Source organism: Trifolium pratense, linkage group LG6, assembly GCF_020283565.1.
Source record: "Trifolium pratense cultivar HEN17-A07 linkage group LG6, ARS_RC_1.1, whole genome shotgun sequence".
NCBI classification, from domain to species: domain Eukaryota; kingdom Viridiplantae; phylum Streptophyta; class Magnoliopsida; order Fabales; family Fabaceae; genus Trifolium; species Trifolium pratense.
Genome location: NC_060064.1, coordinates 42,260,587 through 42,282,583, shown reverse-complemented (window position 1 = coordinate 42,282,583; position 21,997 = coordinate 42,260,587). Strand labels below are relative to the sequence as shown.

Genomic DNA, 21,997 nt, shown 5'->3' with positions numbered 1-21,997 from the left:
TTGGTGTGTATTGGCAAAACCATATATTCCATTTTTGTCTTTAAAAAAAAGATAGCACACTTATGGCATGTTTGGTTCGAGGTGGGTGGAGGGGAGGGGAAGAGGTAATATTGAAAAAAAAAAAAAATCTTTTTATTAAATATTTTTATTAAAAAAATGTTTTTTATTCTTGAAAAAAAAATTTAAAAACAAAAACAAATATTCCCTTTACCAATTTAAAAATTTTGGGAATAAAAAATGTTTTTTTTTTTTTAAAAAATAATAATAAAAAGAAAATTTTTTTTGTCAAGATTACTCCCTCACCTCCCCTCCATCTACCTTACCCCAAAAAAAGAAACATTTTTGCCTTAGGGTCTGTTTGGTTCAAAATAGGGGGAGGGGATGTGAATGTGAGGTATTTTTATAGAGGGAAGGGGAGGAAAATTTTTTAATTACATATGTGTTTGGTTCAAAAGAGGGAAGAGGAGGGGAGGTGAGGTATTTTAATCTTATAACACTCATATTTTTCAAACTAATATCTCTTTATTATTACATCAAAACAAATAACACATACATTTCAAAGAAAAAAAAAATATCACATACACGAAACTCACTACCACACAAAGAAATTCACTACATAGACATTAAAACCAAAACTTTGATTTAATAAAACACGGAAGGAAATATTCAAACAAAGTACATCGTACAACCTCCAAAATATTCGTAAATGTTCAAACAAGTGTTCCAAATATTAAAAAACATATTAAAATGCAAATAAAGTATTCATAAACATCATAGCACCGTTATAGGATGATTAATCAGATGAACCAAAGACAAGTTGCATTATCACAGCTTTGCGTGCTTCAGGTGGACATTGGAGAATCATTCTAAGTTTGTTAACATCGTTCATGACAGCACAATATATCTCAGGCAATGACGCTGCCTCACACCCGCAACCCTCTATTAAATTTCATGTTTCTTCACCAGAAATTGGAGGCAGATCATATTTTTGACGTTCTCTCATTATTTCATTTCCTTCTCGTAGTGCCTCAGCAACCATATTCATTGACTCTTTCATTTCAATCATTTCATTGTTTGACTTTTTATTCTTAGCCACTTTCAATTTCTTCTTTTTACTACCACTTGCTATAGGAGAAGGGTCTGATAATTGTGTTTCAGGTACAGTAAAATCAAAATGAGGAGTATCAAAACCCTCCAAATTCACCTCATTTCGAGCAACATGGCCATCAATGTCGTGAATAGTTTCAACAAAGTCTTCATCGATGACCGACGAACTTTGTTTTCTTGTCTCCTTTAAAGTCCCAGATTCATCGCCATCAGCTCGGTTGGGTCCATAAAGTGTCACCATCTTCTCATAATTTGGAAGTGGGACATTTCTCCAATATGCCGCTTTTTATTTTGACTGAAAAATAAGTTTCACAGTAGTTATACAACTATTAATTAATAAAAATATTGCAAAATACAAGATTTATAAAACTTACTGCAATTAGAGCATCCCAAACTTCTGGCTCAGCATCCCATAATTGTGTAGTTGGATTCATAGAAAATCCACTCATACCACCTTTAAAAATGTCGTAATATTCGGTGAAGTTTTTTTTCAAAGTTTTCTAACGGATTTTTATCTTCACCTTGTCAATTTTTCCCCAAATAATACACTGATTTCAGCTGTAATATGTTCATACGCTGTTGATGTGAAGGTACCGTTAACTTTGTTACCATTTTCAAATTCATGCATGAAAGCATCAACAAGAGCATCGTCCATGGCTCTAGTCCAACTCAAAGTCCTAGAGTCACTACAAGAAAATCTGCGTTTAGCTACGAAGCCACTTGTAGCTAATTCGTAGCTAATCGCTAGTAAAACAGTGTTTGCTACGCATTTGTTGTGAATTAGCTGCCGTATAGGTCCTAGCATGGATTGGGCGGCAAATCATCTAGAAAAATATTTCCTAGCTAATTTGCAACTAACATATAGGAAATCATAGCTAATTCCCAATTAATACATAGTTAAATATTGTTGAAAAGGTTATGTTTCCTAGCGATTTCACAGCCAAATTCAAGCATTTTAGAAAAAATTTATAATTATAAAAGGCTAATTACTATGAATCCATTCCTAAAACCAAGCTAATTGTTAATTAATTATCATCCATCAAAAAAGCTAAGTTAAATGTGCATCATATACTCTCATTACATCTTATTACTGGCAAATGAAACAAATATGCATGTTATACTTAATGATATTGATGATACTTTAAATTCAATATAAACTATACATTTTAATATTAAAACCATAAACATGTAGAATTGAAATGGCTTAATTAGTAAAATGGTCCCTTAAAGATATTTTTGGTTTCACATTGGTCCCTTAAAGAAAAAAAGGACCAAATAGGTCTCTTAAAGAAAAAAAGGTCTGAATTGGTCCCTTAAAGATATCTCCGTTAATCAGTTTGGTCCCTTAAAGACATCTCCGTTAATCAGTTTGGTCCTCAAAAAAATGGACGGAAAGGACCAAACTGATTAACGAAGATGTCTTTAAGGGACCTATTCGGATTTTTTTTCTTTAAGGGACCTATTCGGACCTTTTTTTCTTTAAGGGACCTATGTGAAACCAAAAATGTCTTTAAGGGACTATTTTATTAATTAAGCCAATTGAAATTGATTAGTGTTAATAAACATATGAACAGAACTAATGTAATGCATAATTTGAACATGAAATTGATTAGCAAAGTAAATATATTGATCTATTTAATGCCTTGAGTTATCAAGAATTCAGAACTCAGTAAAAAGAAAAGTTCAATTTACCCAAAACAAATCCATGTGCTTCAACGGAAAGCCGAGACTGATCACTCTTCATCAACTACAAAACAAATTCAGAGAAAATTTCTTAATGTGTTCTTGATAAAACTATAAATGCACTGAAAATTCCCATGAGCAACAGATTAGTAGATTCCCATGAGCTAAGTTAGTGAAATTATTGATCCAGACAACACTATATAGAATAATGATGAATAAGACACATTCAATCAATATTTTTTTTCCAAGTGCAATACTAAGTTTGTGGCTTAGTTTTTTTTCCAACTTTAATTCATTAGAATTAAAGAATAATGATGAGCTAAGAAGCCTTTCTAATCAAATCTAATTAGGGTAGTTTGTAAAGAACTATTCACATAAAACACATTCAAGTTGACTAAGACAAACACATAAATGATGATGGACCAAACAGAAATAATATTGGAAAGATAACTACACCAATACCCTAATGGTCCATCAAACGATTTGGGTGTTCTTAAAGGTCATTAAATACAGTTTTGCAAGATGTTAAAAGCATTACCAGAACATGTCACTAGTCAATAAGTTAGCACGAGTAATTTGACAACCACCATAATTAGTACCTTTTCTTGCATCAGGGCTAATCTGCATGCACAAAATAGCACAAACAATACTTATGATGGGTGGTAAAGAAATATTTACAGGACTTATTAACTAAATCTGATTGGTATTAAAAACTTATTAACTTCAACTTATAAACCTTTCCCCAGCAACCTTGAATCATTTAATGAACATCACTACTAAAACTGACTAATTTTTACAGAGATTATGTGAATCAGTGAACAAATGAACCTATAAGACTAATAGGTATGCCTGTAGCTTATATAGTGTTTTATTTCATGAAACTATATATTAAAATGAAACCATACCCACCAAAACTGCAACCTTATGAAAACCAAAACATCAGACAAGATAAGGAATCACTTTCATACCTGGTCTGAATTGGAATAAAAAAATGAAAGCAGTCATCTAGCAAGGCATGTAGCAACACCGTGCAGGCATGTTGTGTGATACTGTGGACTTCACACTTTCACAACACCGTGCATGTAGCAATGTACCTGTGAGCAGGTAGATTGACACCCCATGCCAGAGTTATTGTGCAGACAAGTACCTAAAAACACCATAATGGATACATAATGAAACAAGAGGCAAATTCTGAAAGTCTAGATTGAAAACTAGTGAGATAAGCTCTACCTTCAAAAGTCCATCAGAGAATACTTAAGCATTGATTATTATTTGTAGTTAATATTAGAAACAGTTTAGAATATATCGAAATAAAGCAGTTTGTAAAAATAGCAACAGATAAATGTCTGAACCATACATATAAACAAATCAATAATGTTAACTAATTAAATTAAAGCATTAATAATATCTATTCATTCCCAACAACACCTAAGATAATGTGAAACTCTCAATGACAAAACTTAGCAACATTTAACATATATATTTGGTATTGCTATGAGCATTTAACTCAATATGATATAGAGAACATACTTGGTATCAACACATTTAACCAAGTGTCATAATATGATTCAGTAACTTGACCAAGTTTTGCATAAGATAAAGTGGAAACATTCTTCTTGATAAGAAGATATATAAGTAAACAACAAAATCATTATTTGAAATTTATAATTAAAAGATATGCTTCACTATAAAATGGGACATTAAAATCTCTATCAAGAAACTTCATAGATAATTATCATAGCATGCAGAACAATATTGTGAATATCAGCGAGACCAATGACCAAAAGCAACACTCTCTTCTTACCCAAAAATCTGCCTCTGGCCAAGCTTTATGAAGATCCCAGGCTAACATCATAGAACAGCAAACATCGTATCTTCCCTATAAAGTAAAGAATGAAGATCATACGACATTGAATTGTGAAGGAATATGATGCAGCAAAAAGTGATTTACCTGCACGATTGTGGTGTTGATATGTCATGCCTTATTCTTTAAGTTCTGCTTCCAGTTCGTCCTGAAAACGAGAATAAATTCAGAATGCCGCATGGACAAGTATTAGCAACTATTTAGCACCAACATGCAACAAGATACAGACAGAAGTGGTTATTTCAATCACTTCGATTTTCTTAAACTATTATCGGTGTTTTCATGTATGTTAGTAAGTGTCAATGCTTCATAGATTAGTACTCTACAACACTACACAATCATGTGAGACTCACTCTTAACTAAATGTATTACAAATAACACCTAAACTATTTTATATTCCTTTTTCCCAAACAAAATAGATTTAAATTTTCAACCAAATACCAAAACATTACTAATACTACTATAAGGTTAACAATATTATTCAATCTACACCTACGCACATACAAGCATCTTTGATCATCATCAATGACATTATTACTACTCAATATACATCTATGCACATACAAGCATCAGATCACAATGTATCATTCTAAACTTTTTATCTCATAATATATATCACATTCCATTTACTTACACACACAAGCATCAAATCAAAATCAAAATCAAAATTCAAAACAAGAAATTGAGTTGATAAATCACAAAAGAGAAAAAAGTAGAAGAAATCGATTACCAGAACAGAGAAAATAGGAGTGAGAAGTAACTTAATAGTCTCTAGGTTTTGAGGAAGCGATTCAGATAAAGCAAGTGATTCTGAGTGAATTAGAATGTGATTTTGAGATGATGTGAGGAAGCGATTCTGACGAAGCAAGGATGATGTGAGATCGAGGAAACGATTCCGACGAAGTGATTTTGACGAAGTGACGAAGCGATTCCGACGAAGTGATTCTGGTGTGAGATCGAGTTGCGATTATGGATCGAGAAGCGATTCTGAAATTCTGCGATTCTGAATCGAGAAGCAATTATGGAGAGATCGAAGCCAATTCTGGAGAAAAGCGATTTTGGAGATAAGCGATTTTGGAGAGAACGTGATTTTGAGAGATGAAGGAGAGTGCGATTTTGAGTTATTAAAAATAAAATTTTAATTTGTTAAATGTAGTTATAACTTTTAAGTTATAAGTAATGGAGTAAGAAAGATAAAATAATCAATAATAGAAAAATAAAGTAATAAGTGATGGAATCATGGAACAATAAAAGAAATAAAGAAAAAATGAGTTAATAGAAGTCTTTTAGGTGAATAGGTTAAACAGAGGCATTTTTAATTGGGATTAACTAGAAATCCAGTTTGTAGCAAAATTCTGGTAGCAAATCCTGTATTTTCTTGTAGTGAGTTACCGTTGTTGGTTGATAATTGCTTTTTCGATGCCATAAGCTATAAAAATGATCAATCATAATAACATAACAAAATTAAAATATATCTTAACATGAAGTCTCAATATCATTCGCTAAACATCATAATAATAAACTCAGTACTAATTTGACAAAGAACATCAAACATCATAATAATAATAATAATAAAACATACAAGATAAACTATTTAGGCAAAAACATTATTTTCATAATTTAACCACATCTCATGTGCTACACTATTTTTTTATAACCCCACCCAAAGCAACTTCGTCCCTATCACTTGTTGAAGCTTGATAATTTTCTTGAGATACAGTTTGATTTGCAAGTTCAGCATCTACTTCAGCTATAAGGTCTTCATCTGGGTCTGCGCTCATTAGATAATTGTGAAGAATACAACATGCAAAAATGATTAATTTTTGAGCTTTGACTCCATAATTGGGCTATGTTGAATTATATATAATCTCAAATCTTTTTTTCAATACACCAAAGGCTCTTTCAATTGCATTGCGTAAAGATGCATGTCGGAGATTAAACAATTCTTTGTAATTTTGAGGTGGATTTTTTACCGAATATTCTTTCAAGTGATACCGAACTCCTCTATAAGGTGTAATAAGTCCACTTGTCAGCATGAAGCCAACATCAACAAGATAATATTTTCCTATAGTAAAGGTAAATATTAAATGTGATAGTTTGAAATATATCATATAAATAATTATAGGTGTATGGTGATTCTTATATTACCTTGAGGAATTTTAAGTTTATCTTCTCGTGTTAGTGCATTCTTTATTATTCTCGAGTCAGAGGCAGAACCTTCCCATCCCGCGAGAACATAAGTGAACTTTAAATCAAAAGTACACGCTGCTAAAACATTTTGTGTTGGATAGTCTTTCCTACCACGATATCGAGGGGCATCTTTTGCAGATACTTTGACTCGAATATGTGTTCCATCTATAGCACCAACACAATCCTGACACAATATCATTAATTTTCAGAGGGACCGTTGAGCCATCAGGTTGTACAATAAATTTTTCTTCCAATTCAAGAATAGCTTTTAAAACTTGATGGAAATGACGACTAATTGTCTCGCCCGATCGCCGAAACCAAAATTTGACTTCACGATTTTTAACATTATGGGTTAATATGTAAATTGTTTTTGCAACTTGTTCTTCCACGCTTGACCATCGTGTAGCCTGTAAACCCCCCTCTCTTTCTAACATATCACATAGCCTTAAAAAAGTTTGAGGGCTCATTCTCAATAGATTTCTACTAGTTTCACAGTTACTAATTCGATACATTATTTCTTCACGCACCCTTTCTCTCTCAGAGCTCATACTATAACTTAATTTTCTCTTACGAGACATCCGAACATAACAATAAACAATTGCACACATAAGTTGAGCTACAACTCTTCGGCACAAATCAAACCATCTATTAATAGCAATTTCTCGTTCTTGATGATCCATCTAATTCAATAAAATATTTTTAAAAAAATAAATTTCACATATAATAGTTTAACAAACTATCAATACTCCTATAAAAAAATTAACATTTAAACTACGTATAAAAGTTCAAATTTCATTATAGATGCTTGAAGGGTAATATGTATTTACTCAAATTTCAATTTGTCGTTCTCAATACATATATATCCTTTTCTCAAAAAAAGAGCAAAACAATACAATACAGTCACATATATATGTATAAACGCAAATGATCATATATATATATATATATATATATATATATATATATATATATATATATATATATATATATATATATATATATATATATATATATATATATATGCTCACGAAAAGAAATAACGCAGAAAAGCAATAACACATATATATGTATGTACAGGAAAACAACGATACATATAAATGCAGAAACATCATATATATATATATATATATATATATATATATATATATATATATATATATATATATATATAAACGCAGAAAAGAAATAACGCATATAAACGCAGAAACGTCATATATATATATATATATATATATATAAACGCAAGTGATCATAAAAAACAAACAGATACATACTTGATGAGCAGCAACAGCACCATAGGTACAAACAGAGGTAGACAAGGAGTATAAGCAATACAGACAACAAAGACCTAATAATAAAAATGATAATAAGGATAATATTGGAATTCTAAAATATATTGAGGATAATTTTGTCAGTTTAATAAACTTTAAAAAAGCTTCCCTCCCCTCCCCTCCAAATCCCCCCAATTTGGGGGGAAGCAAAAATTGAGTTTAGGAGGGATTCTGCTTACCTCCCCTCCCCTCATATCCCCTCCTAAAAATTAAACCAAACACAAAAAAATTAAAACATTACCTCCCCTCCCCTCACCTCCCCTCCAAAAACCCCGAACCAAACAGACCCTTAATTTCTTGACTAGTATCTTAAAGACTAATTAATTAACATTTTCCATCGTTTAGAAAAAAAACATTTTCCATAAATAAAATACTCTTATTTTAGCTTATAAAAAAAAAAACTCTTATTTTATTTTTGACGGAAAAAGATATAATTCATTTCATTTAAAGTTAAGGGGTCAATACAATCGGGTATGTCAAAATAGAGATGAGAATTGACATTATGTATGACCGTCTTTGTAAGATTATGAGCAACAATATTAGTTTCTCTCCTAAAAAACTCGACATAAGAGTTATTACAAATATCAGATAAAGTAGCTCTACATATAGCTAGAATGGAGTCTAGCTTCGTATCGTCTCGTACATGTGAATTCAGTGAGTCCACCACTACTTTTGAGTCCATGCAGAAAATTACTTTCTCAAACTCTAATTCTTTTAACCACTTTGTTGCTATTAGCAGTCCCGATGCTTCACCAATAGCAACTGACATAATCGGTTGCAGCCATAGAGTTTTTGCTGCCACGAACATGCCAAATTCATCTCTTAGACACATTCCAATACCCACTCTGTTGTGATACTCCGACACTAGAAAACATTAATTTACCGACGGATTCAATTAATATTTATTGGCGGTCTAAGCCCTCTATAAGTTTCGGGCGGTCTAAGCCCTCTGTAAGTGGAACAAACCCTCAAAAACTTAAAAAATAATAATTAAGAGTCTGTATTTAAACTTACTGGAGGCCTCAGCCGTGACAAATGTGCATGACAATTAGTGACGGTCGAAGCCGCCACAAATTGTGAGGATCGTGATAGTTACTGGCAGTTAAAGCCCTCTATAATGTACTTTTCACTTAGTGACGGCCCAGACCGCCACAAAGTGTGGCAGATTTCAAAAAAAAAAAAAAAATTCTGCCTTGAAACTGGTTCTTTTGATCTATTGATATTCTCTTCATATTTGGTACTTTTGCACTCTTCATATTCTCTTCTCTTCAAAAACCACAACATACAGAGAACACAACAACAACAACAACAACAACAAAGCTAGATCTATTGGAGATACTAAGTTTGATGAAAAATTATTTGGGTTGAAGAAGAAATCTGAAGAAAAGGTGATGAAGAAGGAAGTAGTTTGGAGAGGAACATCACCATATCGATATTTTTTCTGCATTAGATTTCAGATTTTAGAGTTTATCTACTTTGACTTCACTGCACAATACATGTTTTCTAACACACAAAGAGCGTGTATTCAAGCATATACATGTGAGGATCTTGAAATTGATAGCTACAATATACATATGTGCTTTTTCATAGAAGAAGAGGCGATGAAGAAGTAAACCACAACACACATATTTTGTTTTCCATTTCTTTGGTTGGTTCCATGGTTGTGGATTGAACATATTTGCATTTTCTTTATTTTAAAAAAATAAACTAAATAAAAAACGTAAAAGAAGCATGTGGGTGCATGTGGCTCTTTGGTATCCCACACCTGCACACTGCACAACGTACAACTGTCAACACTTAAATTTAATAAATATAAACAGCGGCGGTTCTGGCTGCCAGGAAGTTGGAAATGACAATGGCTAGCTTGTGGCGGTCATGGCCGCCAGTAAATTTCGTCTATCTACTTCTTGACGGTTCAGACCGCCACAAAAGTTATCAACGCCTATTTTATTGACGGATTGAGGCCGCCAGTAAATTTTCGTTTTTCAACATTTATTGACGGTTTTAGCCACTTTTTGAGGGCTTATGGCCGCCAGTAAATGGTGATTTTCTTGTAGTGCGAGAACGAAGCGTCAACATTACACTTAAGGAAGTCATGTGGTGGGCATTTCCAATTAAGACTATCTCGGTCAGTTCGGGCTGTCAATAATGTTTGTTCCTCTATCCGGCGCGCATTTCACCATTTCGAAAGTAAGCAACTTCCTCCATAAATAATTTATGCAGTTCTCTCATTTTTGTGGTCCCAAATGAATACATTTCTCCTCCTACACAAGCTCCAGAGATTCATAAAAAAAACTGCACTGTTCTTGCTTTGATCGAGTTTTTAATAAATAGAAAATCATACATCCTATATTGTCATGTTGCTGCATGGATTGTTCAATATAGTGTGACACGTTTAGATTTCTCCAAGTTAAGTTACTTTTATTACATTGCATCAGCACATGTGCTGCTGTTTCTGGCACATCGTTACACCACGGACAAGTAACTCCTACTTCAACGCCTTTCTCGATCAGCCTTGCGCGAGTTGGTAAGCAATTCCACGCTACTCGCCAAATAAAATTTTTAACTTTTGGTGGCACATCCAGCTTCCAAATCGACATCCAACCTGTTAGATAATATGTTAGTGATTTAATAATATAATGGGCTTTTGGTTGTAATTGGGCTTTGGGCATAATAGTAATTTAGTCTATTTATGTTTTCTATATATTCATATGACAACTCATTGTATTCTAAGTTATTGTAATGTAATTCTATGAAACCCTAGTAGCCTCCCTTTGTTCATTCTCTCTACTTTGTTTGTCTAAATCTAACATGGTATCTAGAGCTTGTTTCGATCCACCTTGAATCACCGGTTCTTTCCGCTGTCAAATTCTCAAAAGTTTGAGAATGTATTTGGTTTGATCTTTGATGATTTGTTCTTTCCCTGGGTTAGTTCTTTCTCTTATTGTTGGTCAATTTTTCAAGTGGGTATTATCTTGGCTGGTATTTGTGAATTCTGTGTGTCGTCGTCTATTATTGCTTGAAAGAAACAAATTGGTTATTACTTATTTCTTGATGGGTTTTGAATTTTATTGGTGGATATTTGCAAGGTTCATCCACGTTTTGAATTTTAGTGACATGAGAAGGTATTGTTCCACCATTGCCTTTCCTCTTTTTCTCTGGTTTGTCCATTATAGTTTGATAAAATTTGTTTGTTTGTCCTCTTGCAACATTTAATTTGGATAGTGAATTTATTTGGGAGTTTATTGCAAGTTCTGTTGTGGATTTCCTCTCTCGGCTTGTTTGATATGCTTGATAATGTTGGCTGCGGCTGTGTCGTCAATTTCATTTGGTGTGGTATTTTTTGGTTTAGTTCCATTTGGTTTTGGTATCGTTTAAGTTCAGTTGATTTGGTTTCATTTGGTTTGGTTTGAAATGGGTTGGTTGGTTTGGTTCGATTAATTTAGAAATTTGTTTGAATGAATTTGGTTGTTTGGTGAGTCTAGTACTCACAATTTGGTTTCTTATGGTCTCTCTGGTTTGATTGTCTCTCCCCTTTTGATTTCTTCTTTGTTTGATTGGTATTCTCTCTCATTGGTTTCTTCTGTTTAATTGGTTCTCTCTATTTGGTTCTTCTCTTTGATTGTCTCTCTATTGATTTCTTCTGATTGATTGACCTCTCTTTGTCGATTCTTCTCATTGATTGCATTTCTCGCTATTGACTTCTTCTATTTGGTTGCACTTTTCCCTATTGTTTCTTCCGACACTTCTCCCTCTGTTGATTCTGATGGATTGCATTGCATTTCTCCCTATTTGGTTTCTTCCGTTTGATTGCCTCTATCTGAATTCTGTCTGATTGCTTCTCTATGTTGATTTTCTGATTGCATCTCCCTCTGCATTGATTCTTCTTCTATTTGAATGCTTCTCTTTCTCTCTACTTTGGATTGGTTTGATTTGGTTCAATTTGGATTGGAACAATTTGGTTTGGTTTCCTGTTCGGTTTGGTTTTGTTTGGACGTTTCTACTGGTGATGGTTCTTGCTGCATTTTCAATGATGTCAACTCACTTTGGTTGCTGCTCTCTGTTAGTTATTTTGGTTTGATGTCTTGTTTGACAAACTCTCAATGCTTCATGTCAAGGCATTGCGAGTTTGCAGGGAGATGTTAGATAATATGTTAGTGATTTAATAATATAATGGGCTTTTGGTTGTAATTGGGCTTTGGGCATAATAGTAATTTAGTCTATTTATGTTTTCTATATATTCATATGACAACTCATTGTATTCTAAGTTATTGTAATGTAATTCTATGAAACCCTAGTAGCCTCCCTTTGTTCATTCTCTCTACTTTGTTTGTCTAAATCTAACACAACCCTCTTCGAATTTCAATCTGCTTTGTCTATTAGGTAGAATTTGTATGCTGATCAGACATTGTACATGTCGCGGTTGTCCGGCCTAATTATGCGCTCATCTGATCAAATTGCACAGCAGCTTATGCTAGGCTACCGTTTGCAAACCACCTGTCGTGAAAAACTCAGATTTTATCTCCATTACCGATCTTCCACCTTGTTTCTTGTCTAACTATAGGTATTACCTTTCTTAAAAAAATATATAAGTGGACCTAACAGTAAAAGAGAAAGATATATAAGTGGTTGAGTAAGGCACAAAATATTACAGTATCTGAATAATTTTTTTTTGAAGGCCTTTATTATCTAAATAATTGTGCGTGTAGATTTCTTGCAATTTCGTCTACAAAAAATAAAGCATTACAAAATGTTCCGAGTTAGTAAAGGTCAGTATGAAGAATTGAAGATAAATAACATAAGGAAAAATCTTAAACAAAGTGTACCAAGCACTCTTTAAGCATCTTAAGTAGTAAATTTTTGCTAAAATTTTATGGAAATGTGTGAAGTCAACGCATTGAAAATTGAAATGTTTCAATTTTTGAATAAATTATTTCTTTAAATGAAATGTTTAAAGAGTGCCGGGAACTGTTTATCAAGACTACTTAACATAATTATTAAAATTTTGTCAAAAGAAAAAGAATAATAATACTCACTCCGTCCCAAAATGACTGGGTCATTTTGACTATATACACTATTCACATATCATACTTTGATCCTATTTTTTTCTACTAATAAATAAAAACAAATATTAATATATAAGATGTTGGATTCATCTCGATGAATATTTTCAAAATATCATATTTTTTAATTTTTACTATTATACAAGTAAAAATATTAATCGTCAAAATTATACATTGACATGCGTGACGCAGTGAACTGATTCAGTTATTGTGGGAACAGGAAGTAGTAATAATCAATAAAGAACGTGGCATTAATCACCCGTTGAATAAAATACTCCTGGGGGCAGACTTAATTTGACCAGCAAGTTCAATCATTTTGTCAAATGAAAAAGAAAAAAGTAGCATTCACACACCCCGCCCACTATTACCAAAAATAAATATTCATGCATATATACCCACGTGAAAAATAAAACGATTTCTTAATTAGTACTCCTCCGGTCTCGAATATAAGCAACAAAATAAAAAATTGAAAGCCTCAAATATAAGCAAAAATTTACCACATTTATTATGTTTATTGTCAATATTCCATATTTACCCTTAATGATTACACTATTTTCACGGTTTTCAACAAAAAATAAGGATAAAAGTGAAAATATAGTAGTTTTTTCTCATGATTCAAAACACTTTATCTACTTTCTTCATGGGTATTTTTTTTTTTTAGTTTTGCTTATATACAAGACTAGAGGGAGTAGTATTCTATATCTCAAACTTATATAGATCCGTGAAAAATTCCTGAATCATCATCATCTACCAAACATTGATTAATGGCACCACCACCCACACTTATCATGATTCTATCAACCTTGCAAATTCTGTTCATTATTCTCTCAGTCCTCCCAACACTCTCATGTTCACAAGCTGAAGCAACTGAATCACAAGCTTTGTTAAAATGGAAAAATAGCTTTGATAACCAAAGTCAAACAGTCTTATCAACTTGGAAAAATACCACAAATCCATGCAATTGGCAAGGAATTACTTGTGATAAAAAATCCAAATCAATTTCTACCATAAACCTTGAAAATTTAGGACTAAAAGGTACACTCCACTCTCTCACTTTTTCTTCATTACCAAACCTTAACACCTTAAATATCTATAATAACCAATTTTATGGAACCATTCCCCCACAAATTGGTAACATGTCAAAAATAAATGTTTTGAACTTTTCTGAAAATCCTTTTGTTGGTTCCATCCCCCAAGAAATGTGGAAATTGAAGAGTTTAAAAGGCCTTGATTTTTATAAATGTAAACTAAGTGGATCAATTCCTAGTTCCATAGGAAATTTATCCAACCTATCATATCTAGATTTAAGTAAAAACAATTGGTCTGGTCCTATTCCTCCTGAGATTGGAAAATTGAACAAATTAGAGTTCCTTCAAATTCTAAGAGGTAACCTAATTGGTTCCATTCCACAAGAAATCGGTTTGTTGACAAAACTTACTCATCTTGATTTGTCAACAAACTCTCTATCTGGTGTTATCCCTGAAACAATAGGCAACATGAGAAACCTAAATGGACTTCACCTTAATGATAACAAAGAGATATCTGGGTCAATTCCACACTCCTTGTGGAACATGTCTAGCTTGACCGATATCTACCTCTATAACATGAATCTTTCTGGTTCAATCCCTGATTCTATACAAAACTTGGTTAGTTTGTATTTCCTTTCACTTGATTTCAATCAACTTTCTGGATCCATTCCTTCCACAATTGGAAACATGAAAAACCTCACTGATTTGTATTTGGGAATGAATCGTCTTTCTGGATCAATTCCAGCTTCTATAGGAAATTTGATCAATTTGCAAACCTTTAGTGTCCAAAAAAACAATCTCTCTGGTACTATTCCTGCTACAATTGGGAATTTGAAACTGCTCACTGTCTTTGAAGTAGCTACCAATAAACTTCATGGTAGAATTCCAGATGGACTTTATAACATTACTGATTGGTATTCCTTTGTTGTGTCTGAGAATGATTTTGTTGGGCATTTGCCGCCGAAAATATGTTCTGGTGGAAAATTATATAACTTTAATGCTGATCAAAACCGTTTCACCGGTCCGGTACCAACAAGTTTGAAAGACTGCCCTACCGTTGAAAGAATCAGAATTGACGGAAATTCGATAGAAGGTGATATAGCACGAGATTTTGGTGTGTATCCGTTATTGAAATACATTGATATGAGTGACAATAAACTTCATGGACACATTTCACCAAACTGGGGGAAGTCTCTTGATCTTGATACTTTCAAGATATCCAACAATAATGTTTCGGGTGGTATACCGTTGGAGCTTATTGGTTTACCCAAGCTAGGTAGGCTTCATCTTTCTTCAAATCAATTGACCGGGAAACTTCCAAAGGAATTAGGGGACATGAAATCATTAGTAGAACTCAAGATAAGTAACAATCATTTCACAGATAGCATCCCAGTAGAAATTGGATTACTTCAAAGACTTGAAGAGTTGGATATCGGAGGAAATGAGTTGAGTGGCACAATACCGGAAGAAGTTGTGAAGCTACCAAGGTTACGAAACTTGAATTTGAGCAGGAACAAAATTGAAGGAAGTATTCCTTCTCAGTTTCGTTCAGCTCTTGAGTCACTTGATCTTAGTGGCAATTTTTTGAATGGGAAAATACCAACAGCTCTTGAAAACTTGGGGATGTTATCCATGTTGAATCTCTCACACAATATGCTTTCAGGAACCATTCCTCAAAATTTTGGAAGGAATTTGGTTTTTGTTAATATATCAGACAACAAGTTAGAAGGTCCACTTCCGAAAATTCCGGCTTTTATGAATGCTTCATCTGAATCATTCAAAAATAACAAAGACTTATGCGGAAATATCAAAGGTTTGGATTCTTGTCCCACAAGCCATAGCAAAAATGTCCTCCAAATCATATTCATTGCACTAGGAGCTCTTATATTAGTGTTGTCTGGTGTTGGAATTTCGATGTATATTTTGTGTCGAAGACAAAAACCAAATGAAGAAAGCCAAATTGAAGAAGCACAAAGGGGAGTACTATTTTCCGTCTGGAGTTATGATGGGAAAATGATGTTTGAAAATATCATTGAAGCAACTGAGAATTTTGATGACAAATATCTCATTGGAGTAGGAAGTCAAGGAAATGTTTACAAGGCAGAATTGTCTCCAGATATGGTGGTTGCGGTGAAGAAACTTCATTTAGTATCAGATGAAGATATGTCAACTTTCAGTTCAAAGTCTTTTATGAGTGAGATTGAAACGTTAACAGGAATCAAACACAGGAACATCATAAAGCTTTATGGATTTTGCTCACATTCTAAGTTTTCATTTTTAGTTTACAAGTTCTTGGAAGGCGGAAGCTTAGATCGTATACTAAACAATGACACATACGCCTCCGCATTTGATTGGGAAAAGAGGGTGAATGTTGTTAAAGGTGTGGCCAATGGTTTGTCCTATTTGCATCATGATTGTTCACCTCCTATTATTCATCGTGATATATCGAGCAAAAATGTTCTTCTTAATCTTGACTATGAAGCTCATGTCTCCGACTTTGGGACCGCTAAGTTTCTAAAGCCTGGTTTACTCAGTTGGACCCAATTTGCAGGCACTTTTGGCTATGCAGCTCCAGGTTAGAATCATATCCTCTTTCATATAGAAATTGAAATTATCATATCATTTTTCATATAATATTGAAACACTTTAATTTGTGGAAAATATAACTTACAAAGTTTATTTGTTTGTTTGCAGAGTTGGCACAAACAATGGAAGTGAATGAGAAATGTGATGTATACAGCTTTGGAGTACTTGCTCTGGAAATCATAATGGGAAAACATCCTGGAGATCTCATTTCATTATTTTTGTCATCATCTACAAGGCCAATGGCAAATGATATGTTGTTGATAGATATTTTAGATCAACGACCTCAACAAGTTATGAAACCAATTGATGAGGAGGTGATGTTGATTACCAGTTTGGCATTTGCTTGCTTGAGTCAAAATCCGCGTTCTCGTCCAACCATGGAACAAGTATCTAAGATGCTTGCAGCAGGAAAATCACCTTTTAAGAACCAACTTTCCATGATTAGACTAGGACAACTTCAATAACATCCCTTTCCTTTTATTGTTGTTGATAGAGTCGTTATCCTTTTCTTGTTACTTTTGTTGTATATAAAGTTGATATAATATAACTAATAGATCAATATCATCAAGTCGGTTGTACTAGCCGTTACCTGCATAAAGGAACTACAACTATCATTCCTCGTTCATAGGAGTTTCTAATTCATTCTTAATTGAATAGGAGCCTCTTTTACTATATACTCCAAATGTCCTTGTTTATAAAAGTTGGTAGTGTAAAAATCATTTATGTTCCAAGGCAAATTAATAGTAATAATAAGGGTATATTTCGAAAAAGAGTCATAACTGTACCTATAGATTTGTTTTCTTGTATTAAGAGACAAAAATACGTGTTATAATTATTGACGAAAGGAGGGAGTATACACCTGGTGTACCTTTATCTAATTAATTAATGCAATCAGTATTCCATTCATCACACTTTATACTTACAAAGTTCATAGAACTCCTATACAGGTGTACTGCGTGTGCTTGCCTACTTCCCGTGTTGGTTATAAGGGATTTCTAACAAGGTTTGAAAGTAGGAGTTGGTTACTGTGTGTGCGAGAGTCACACAATACAGGGGAATCAACCCCAAGCAGAGGTTTTATGTTTTTCATTTTGTGTCACTGAATTGTGCATTTTTTTATTTGCTTATTGTAAAAGTAGATCGTGAAAGCAAACGAGAATGAGGCAAAAGCAAAACCTGAACATTGTTTGGCATTGTTGTGACCGGTCGAACAAGAAAAAAGTAGTGGAATCACATAACCAGAAGACCATTGTTGGAGACGAAAAAATCAGCAGAACGCTGGTTAAGATTCTGTTCAAGGCTGAGAAGCGAGTCTTACCTGAGTGAGCATAAAAGTGAAACAAACTCGTTTTAGTATAATTTTATACCTTCACACAACAGAAATGCTCAATCCACATGGAAATAGAGATTTCAAAATATCAGAAAGGTGTAAATGAAACAAACAACTATTATGTGTAAAAATTAAATAAATGCTAATGGAATTGGTGCATAAAGCATAAGGTACGAAATTGACTCTAGCAGCCTATGATAATTGATACATCAACAAATAAGAGCAGAAACTCTGCACCCCCATGATAAAGGCAAAATGACTTATGTTCCTATTCAGTATCGCATACTAATTGTTCTTATTTTCAGCATCTTTTTGGAATATTGAAGAACTTGAAAGGCATAATTTTGTCAAATCAAACATAAATGAAAACATCACTAAAACAAACATAGATAAAACATTACTAATAGGCTATGAAGCACGAACACTTCAGGATTAGGCGTGTCTCAGTGTCAGACATGCGCCCGACACCAACACATAATTACATTGAATTGTATTATTTTCTCAAATTATTATCGGTGTTGACATGTCAGTGTCCATTATGTTTGTGTCCATGCTTCATAGCTAAAAGGGGTTTCTTCATGACACATTTCCATTTCAAAATTTTGTTAAATCAAATATAAATGTAAACATCACTAAAACAAACAATAAAATATAGTAAAATGCAGTATCAATAATTTTGCGAAGCCACTACCGGAGTCTTCCAAAATAGCGGCAACAGAGGTGGCGGAAAAGAAGGTAGTTTGGTCGCCTGAGAATTCTTTCCATCCCAATTCGAACCAAAATCTTCCCTTGCCTCAGAAGTCAGAATCCTGCACCCTCCTACAAGTTATCAACCAAATATAGTCAAAAGATGATGTTACTGCATAAATTTAGTGACACAATCAAATGCAGTACTACCAAATTCAATAGAAAATGTGATTTACAGGTGAAATATTCCGGTGATGGATGGAATTGGAAAGCAGAGGAAGTGAGTTGCAGAAAGAGCGAGCGCGAGAGATGATAACTAGGTTACAGAGAGAGAGAGAGAGATCGAACCAGAGAGAATGCAGTGGTAAAGAGAGATCGCACGAGAGAAAGAGAGAGAAACGAGCACGAGGGAGAAGGAGAGAACGCGGTCACGAAATGAGAAGCGGAGAAGCCGGTTACTTACAGAGAATTGTGAAATATACTGTTGGTGGAATTTCTTTTTGTTTTACAAAGGAACCATGATCGAACCCATAATATTTAACATACTATCATCACCACTATATCAAACCTAATGATTTATTATTTGTGGAATTTTATAAAGCTGTGTGTTTTTTTTTTGGTTACAATAAAGCTATGTGTTTTACGACTGTGTTAAGTAAAGATGGCGATTAACGGTGCTCCGTTAACTAAACAAAAAAGTTTAATTGCATTTTTGGTTTTTCTATCATGTGCACATTAAGAAATTCAAAATAGTAAATTTGTATTGGAACTTTTGTGTATTTTATATTAAATGCATAACTTTTTAATAAATAATAATTATTACTTTTTCAATTAAAAATTACTATTTTAGTATTTTTTTTTGTTGCTTTAACATGTGCAATATTGCACACGTTAGACAAACCATTTATTAAATTCACAAAAATAATTACCTTATTTTAGAATCGAATTTTTTAATCACTATTTTCATATTTATTACAATTTTGGTCTCAACCCATATTTTTAACATTATATATTTTTACTCCAAATTTTACGAATTTAAAAGATATCGTTTAGTTTTTTTATCAAGTAGGCTAGAAATTTCACCCCCTTTAAGATGAATAAGGAGATATCGGAAGTGTGAACCACAGTCTCTATATATATATATATATATATATATATATATATATATATTTTAATGTTTTCTTTACTAACTTAGTTAACCTCACGATAACTTGTTTAGTTGTTTTAATATAGTAGTATTTTTTTTTTTCTAGTTTTCTTTACTACAAGTGGTATTCTTATTCTCTTACTCCATGTTTTTTCACATAAAAAATTAATAATTTCTTTCATTCCTACATAGGATTTAAAATTATATATTAGATTAAAAATATATATATTCAAAAAATATATGATAACTTAATTATGAATGAAAAAATATGCATAATAAGTTGTTTTTTTTCCAACTAATTACATTCCGCCACAACTATAATGACTTAAGTTAGAAGAAATTTGTGTCACATCATCTAAGTATTATTGGATGGGTACATAAAAAGTTTGATCATATTAAAGTAGGCTAAAGCATTATATATATATATATATATATATATATATATATATATATATATATATATATATATATATATATATATATATATACTTTTCGATGGAGGGAATGGTAGATTTTAATATATGAATGGAGGAGAGTGTTATTCGAGGATCTTTATGAGAAAGTGTTATTTTCTCTTTTGTTTTTGATGTTTATCATGAACTAGATCATTCTTAGTGGCATTATTAGACACATTTTAGAGTTAGCATGAACTAACCTTGAATGCCAAACAGAAGAATTATTGGAGATAATAGAATGAATATCATGAACAGTCTTGACAAGAGAGGTATGCACATTGGTATATAGAAGGCTCATGGAGAAGTAGGAGATGACTGATGAGTAACATCTACACCAAGGGAGCCTTCAAAGAGAACCAAATTATATTCATAATTCATGTGATTTAACAAAGCAGGAAATATAGACATTATAGTCATGTCAAATTTGGAAACAAGTAGTAAATTTTTAGCAATTGCAGGAACATGTAACAGTTAATTCAGAGATGAAGAAACATGTGGATATGAAGATGAATAAAACTTAGATGAACCAAACATGTGAAGGATATGTTTTACCTGAGGTGGAGTGCGAGAAGTAAAGGTTTGATCAAACCTGTGCGGCACATCGTGATCGTTTCCATACTTCCCACATAGTTGAAAGGTAGGTTGATTTCCACTTCCACCACGGCCACCACAACGAACATTCAACTTGAGTGTGGATCTTGTGAAGTTGAATCAACTTGTTGAGATGTTGAGATGATTGTGATGGCTGAGTGAAATTTGCTGAAAGTGTAGTAGTTGCAATTTCTTGACAAAATATGTCAAGCTGGGATTGTTAAACTAGGAGTAAAGTTCTGATGTCAAGTAAAGAGTTACAATCTGACTTCCATATATCATCATGACAAAGTGACTGTATTCCTCAAGAAGCCGTTATAGGATGGCATCAATCTGATTTTGTTCGGTGGTAGGATCACTAATTGCAAAGAAGAGAATCAGTGATGGCTTTGATTCGAGCACGTATTCAGAAAGCTAACTAGTTTACTTCTTGGTGCTCTTCAATTCGGAGTCAAGCTGGCGCATTTTGGCCTATATGAGATTGAAAGTGTTTGTGGACTATCTCCCAAACTTGACATGCTTGTCTGAAACCGATTATACGAGGCTAGATTGAATCAGATAAAGTGGATAGTAACCAATTAAAAAGAAGCTGATCTTCTACAAGCCACTTATCATATTCATCACAGACAATGTTGAGATATCTATCACTTATCTCATTCATCAGAGACAATGTTGAGATATCCATGACTTTCTGAGTTGAATTTTCAAGGAACTGTGGGATTCACTACAAGGCGATGAAGTTTATGAGAGGCAATGACACCTTCTACCTGTTCAATCCATAGCTGGAAATTATTTCCACCGAGCTTGATCAAAAGCTTCAGAGCAAAATGAAATTGATAATAAGAAGTGCCATCACAACTCAGCAAGATTGAAGAGGTTGCGTGTTGCATTGATGGCGGTGGATAGTGAGAGATATCGAAGTGTTGTGATGGTAG

At 33.1% G+C, this 21,997-nt stretch overlaps 1 protein-coding gene and 1 long non-coding RNA gene across 3 annotated transcripts; one reads left to right on the top strand and one right to left on the bottom strand.

Annotated features, from left to right (window-relative positions):
- Window positions 1-10,486: 10,486 nt before the first annotated feature.
- Window positions 10,487-19,378, bottom strand: LOC123890155. Of its 2 annotated transcripts, XR_006802727.1 has the most exons (6): window positions 19,106-19,339; window positions 18,874-19,001; window positions 18,029-18,170; window positions 16,938-17,441; window positions 12,526-12,773; window positions 10,487-10,780 (listed from the first exon to the last, which is right to left on the bottom strand). It is a non-coding gene; the product is annotated as an uncharacterized LOC123890155 (long non-coding RNA). The 2 variants fall into 2 exon arrangements; XR_006802728.1 differs by lacking the exons at window positions 10,487-10,780; window positions 12,526-12,773 and having other exon boundaries at window positions 16,878-17,441; window positions 19,106-19,378.
- Window positions 13,896-17,622, top strand: LOC123890153 (MDIS1-interacting receptor like kinase 2-like). The gene is made up of 2 exons (XM_045939706.1): window positions 13,896-16,841; window positions 16,961-17,622. Exons 1-2 carry the CDS (start codon window positions 14,003-14,005, stop codon window positions 17,314-17,316), a joined length of 3,195 nt encoding a protein of 1,064 aa, XP_045795662.1. The 5' UTR covers window positions 13,896-14,002; the 3' UTR covers window positions 17,317-17,622.
- Window positions 19,379-21,997: the final 2,619 nt, after the last annotated feature.

What these genes read in the sequence shown, in the direction of transcription:
- LOC123890153 (XM_045939706.1), top strand. Translation starts at nt 14,003, where the DNA reads ATGGCACCACCACCCACACTTATCATGATTCTATCAACCTTGCAAATT. An exon ending in TTTTGGCTATGCAGCTCCAG is followed by an intron (nt 16,842 to 16,960) that starts GTTAGAATCATA and finishes GTTTGTTTGCAG; the next exon opens with AGTTGGCACAAACAATGGAA.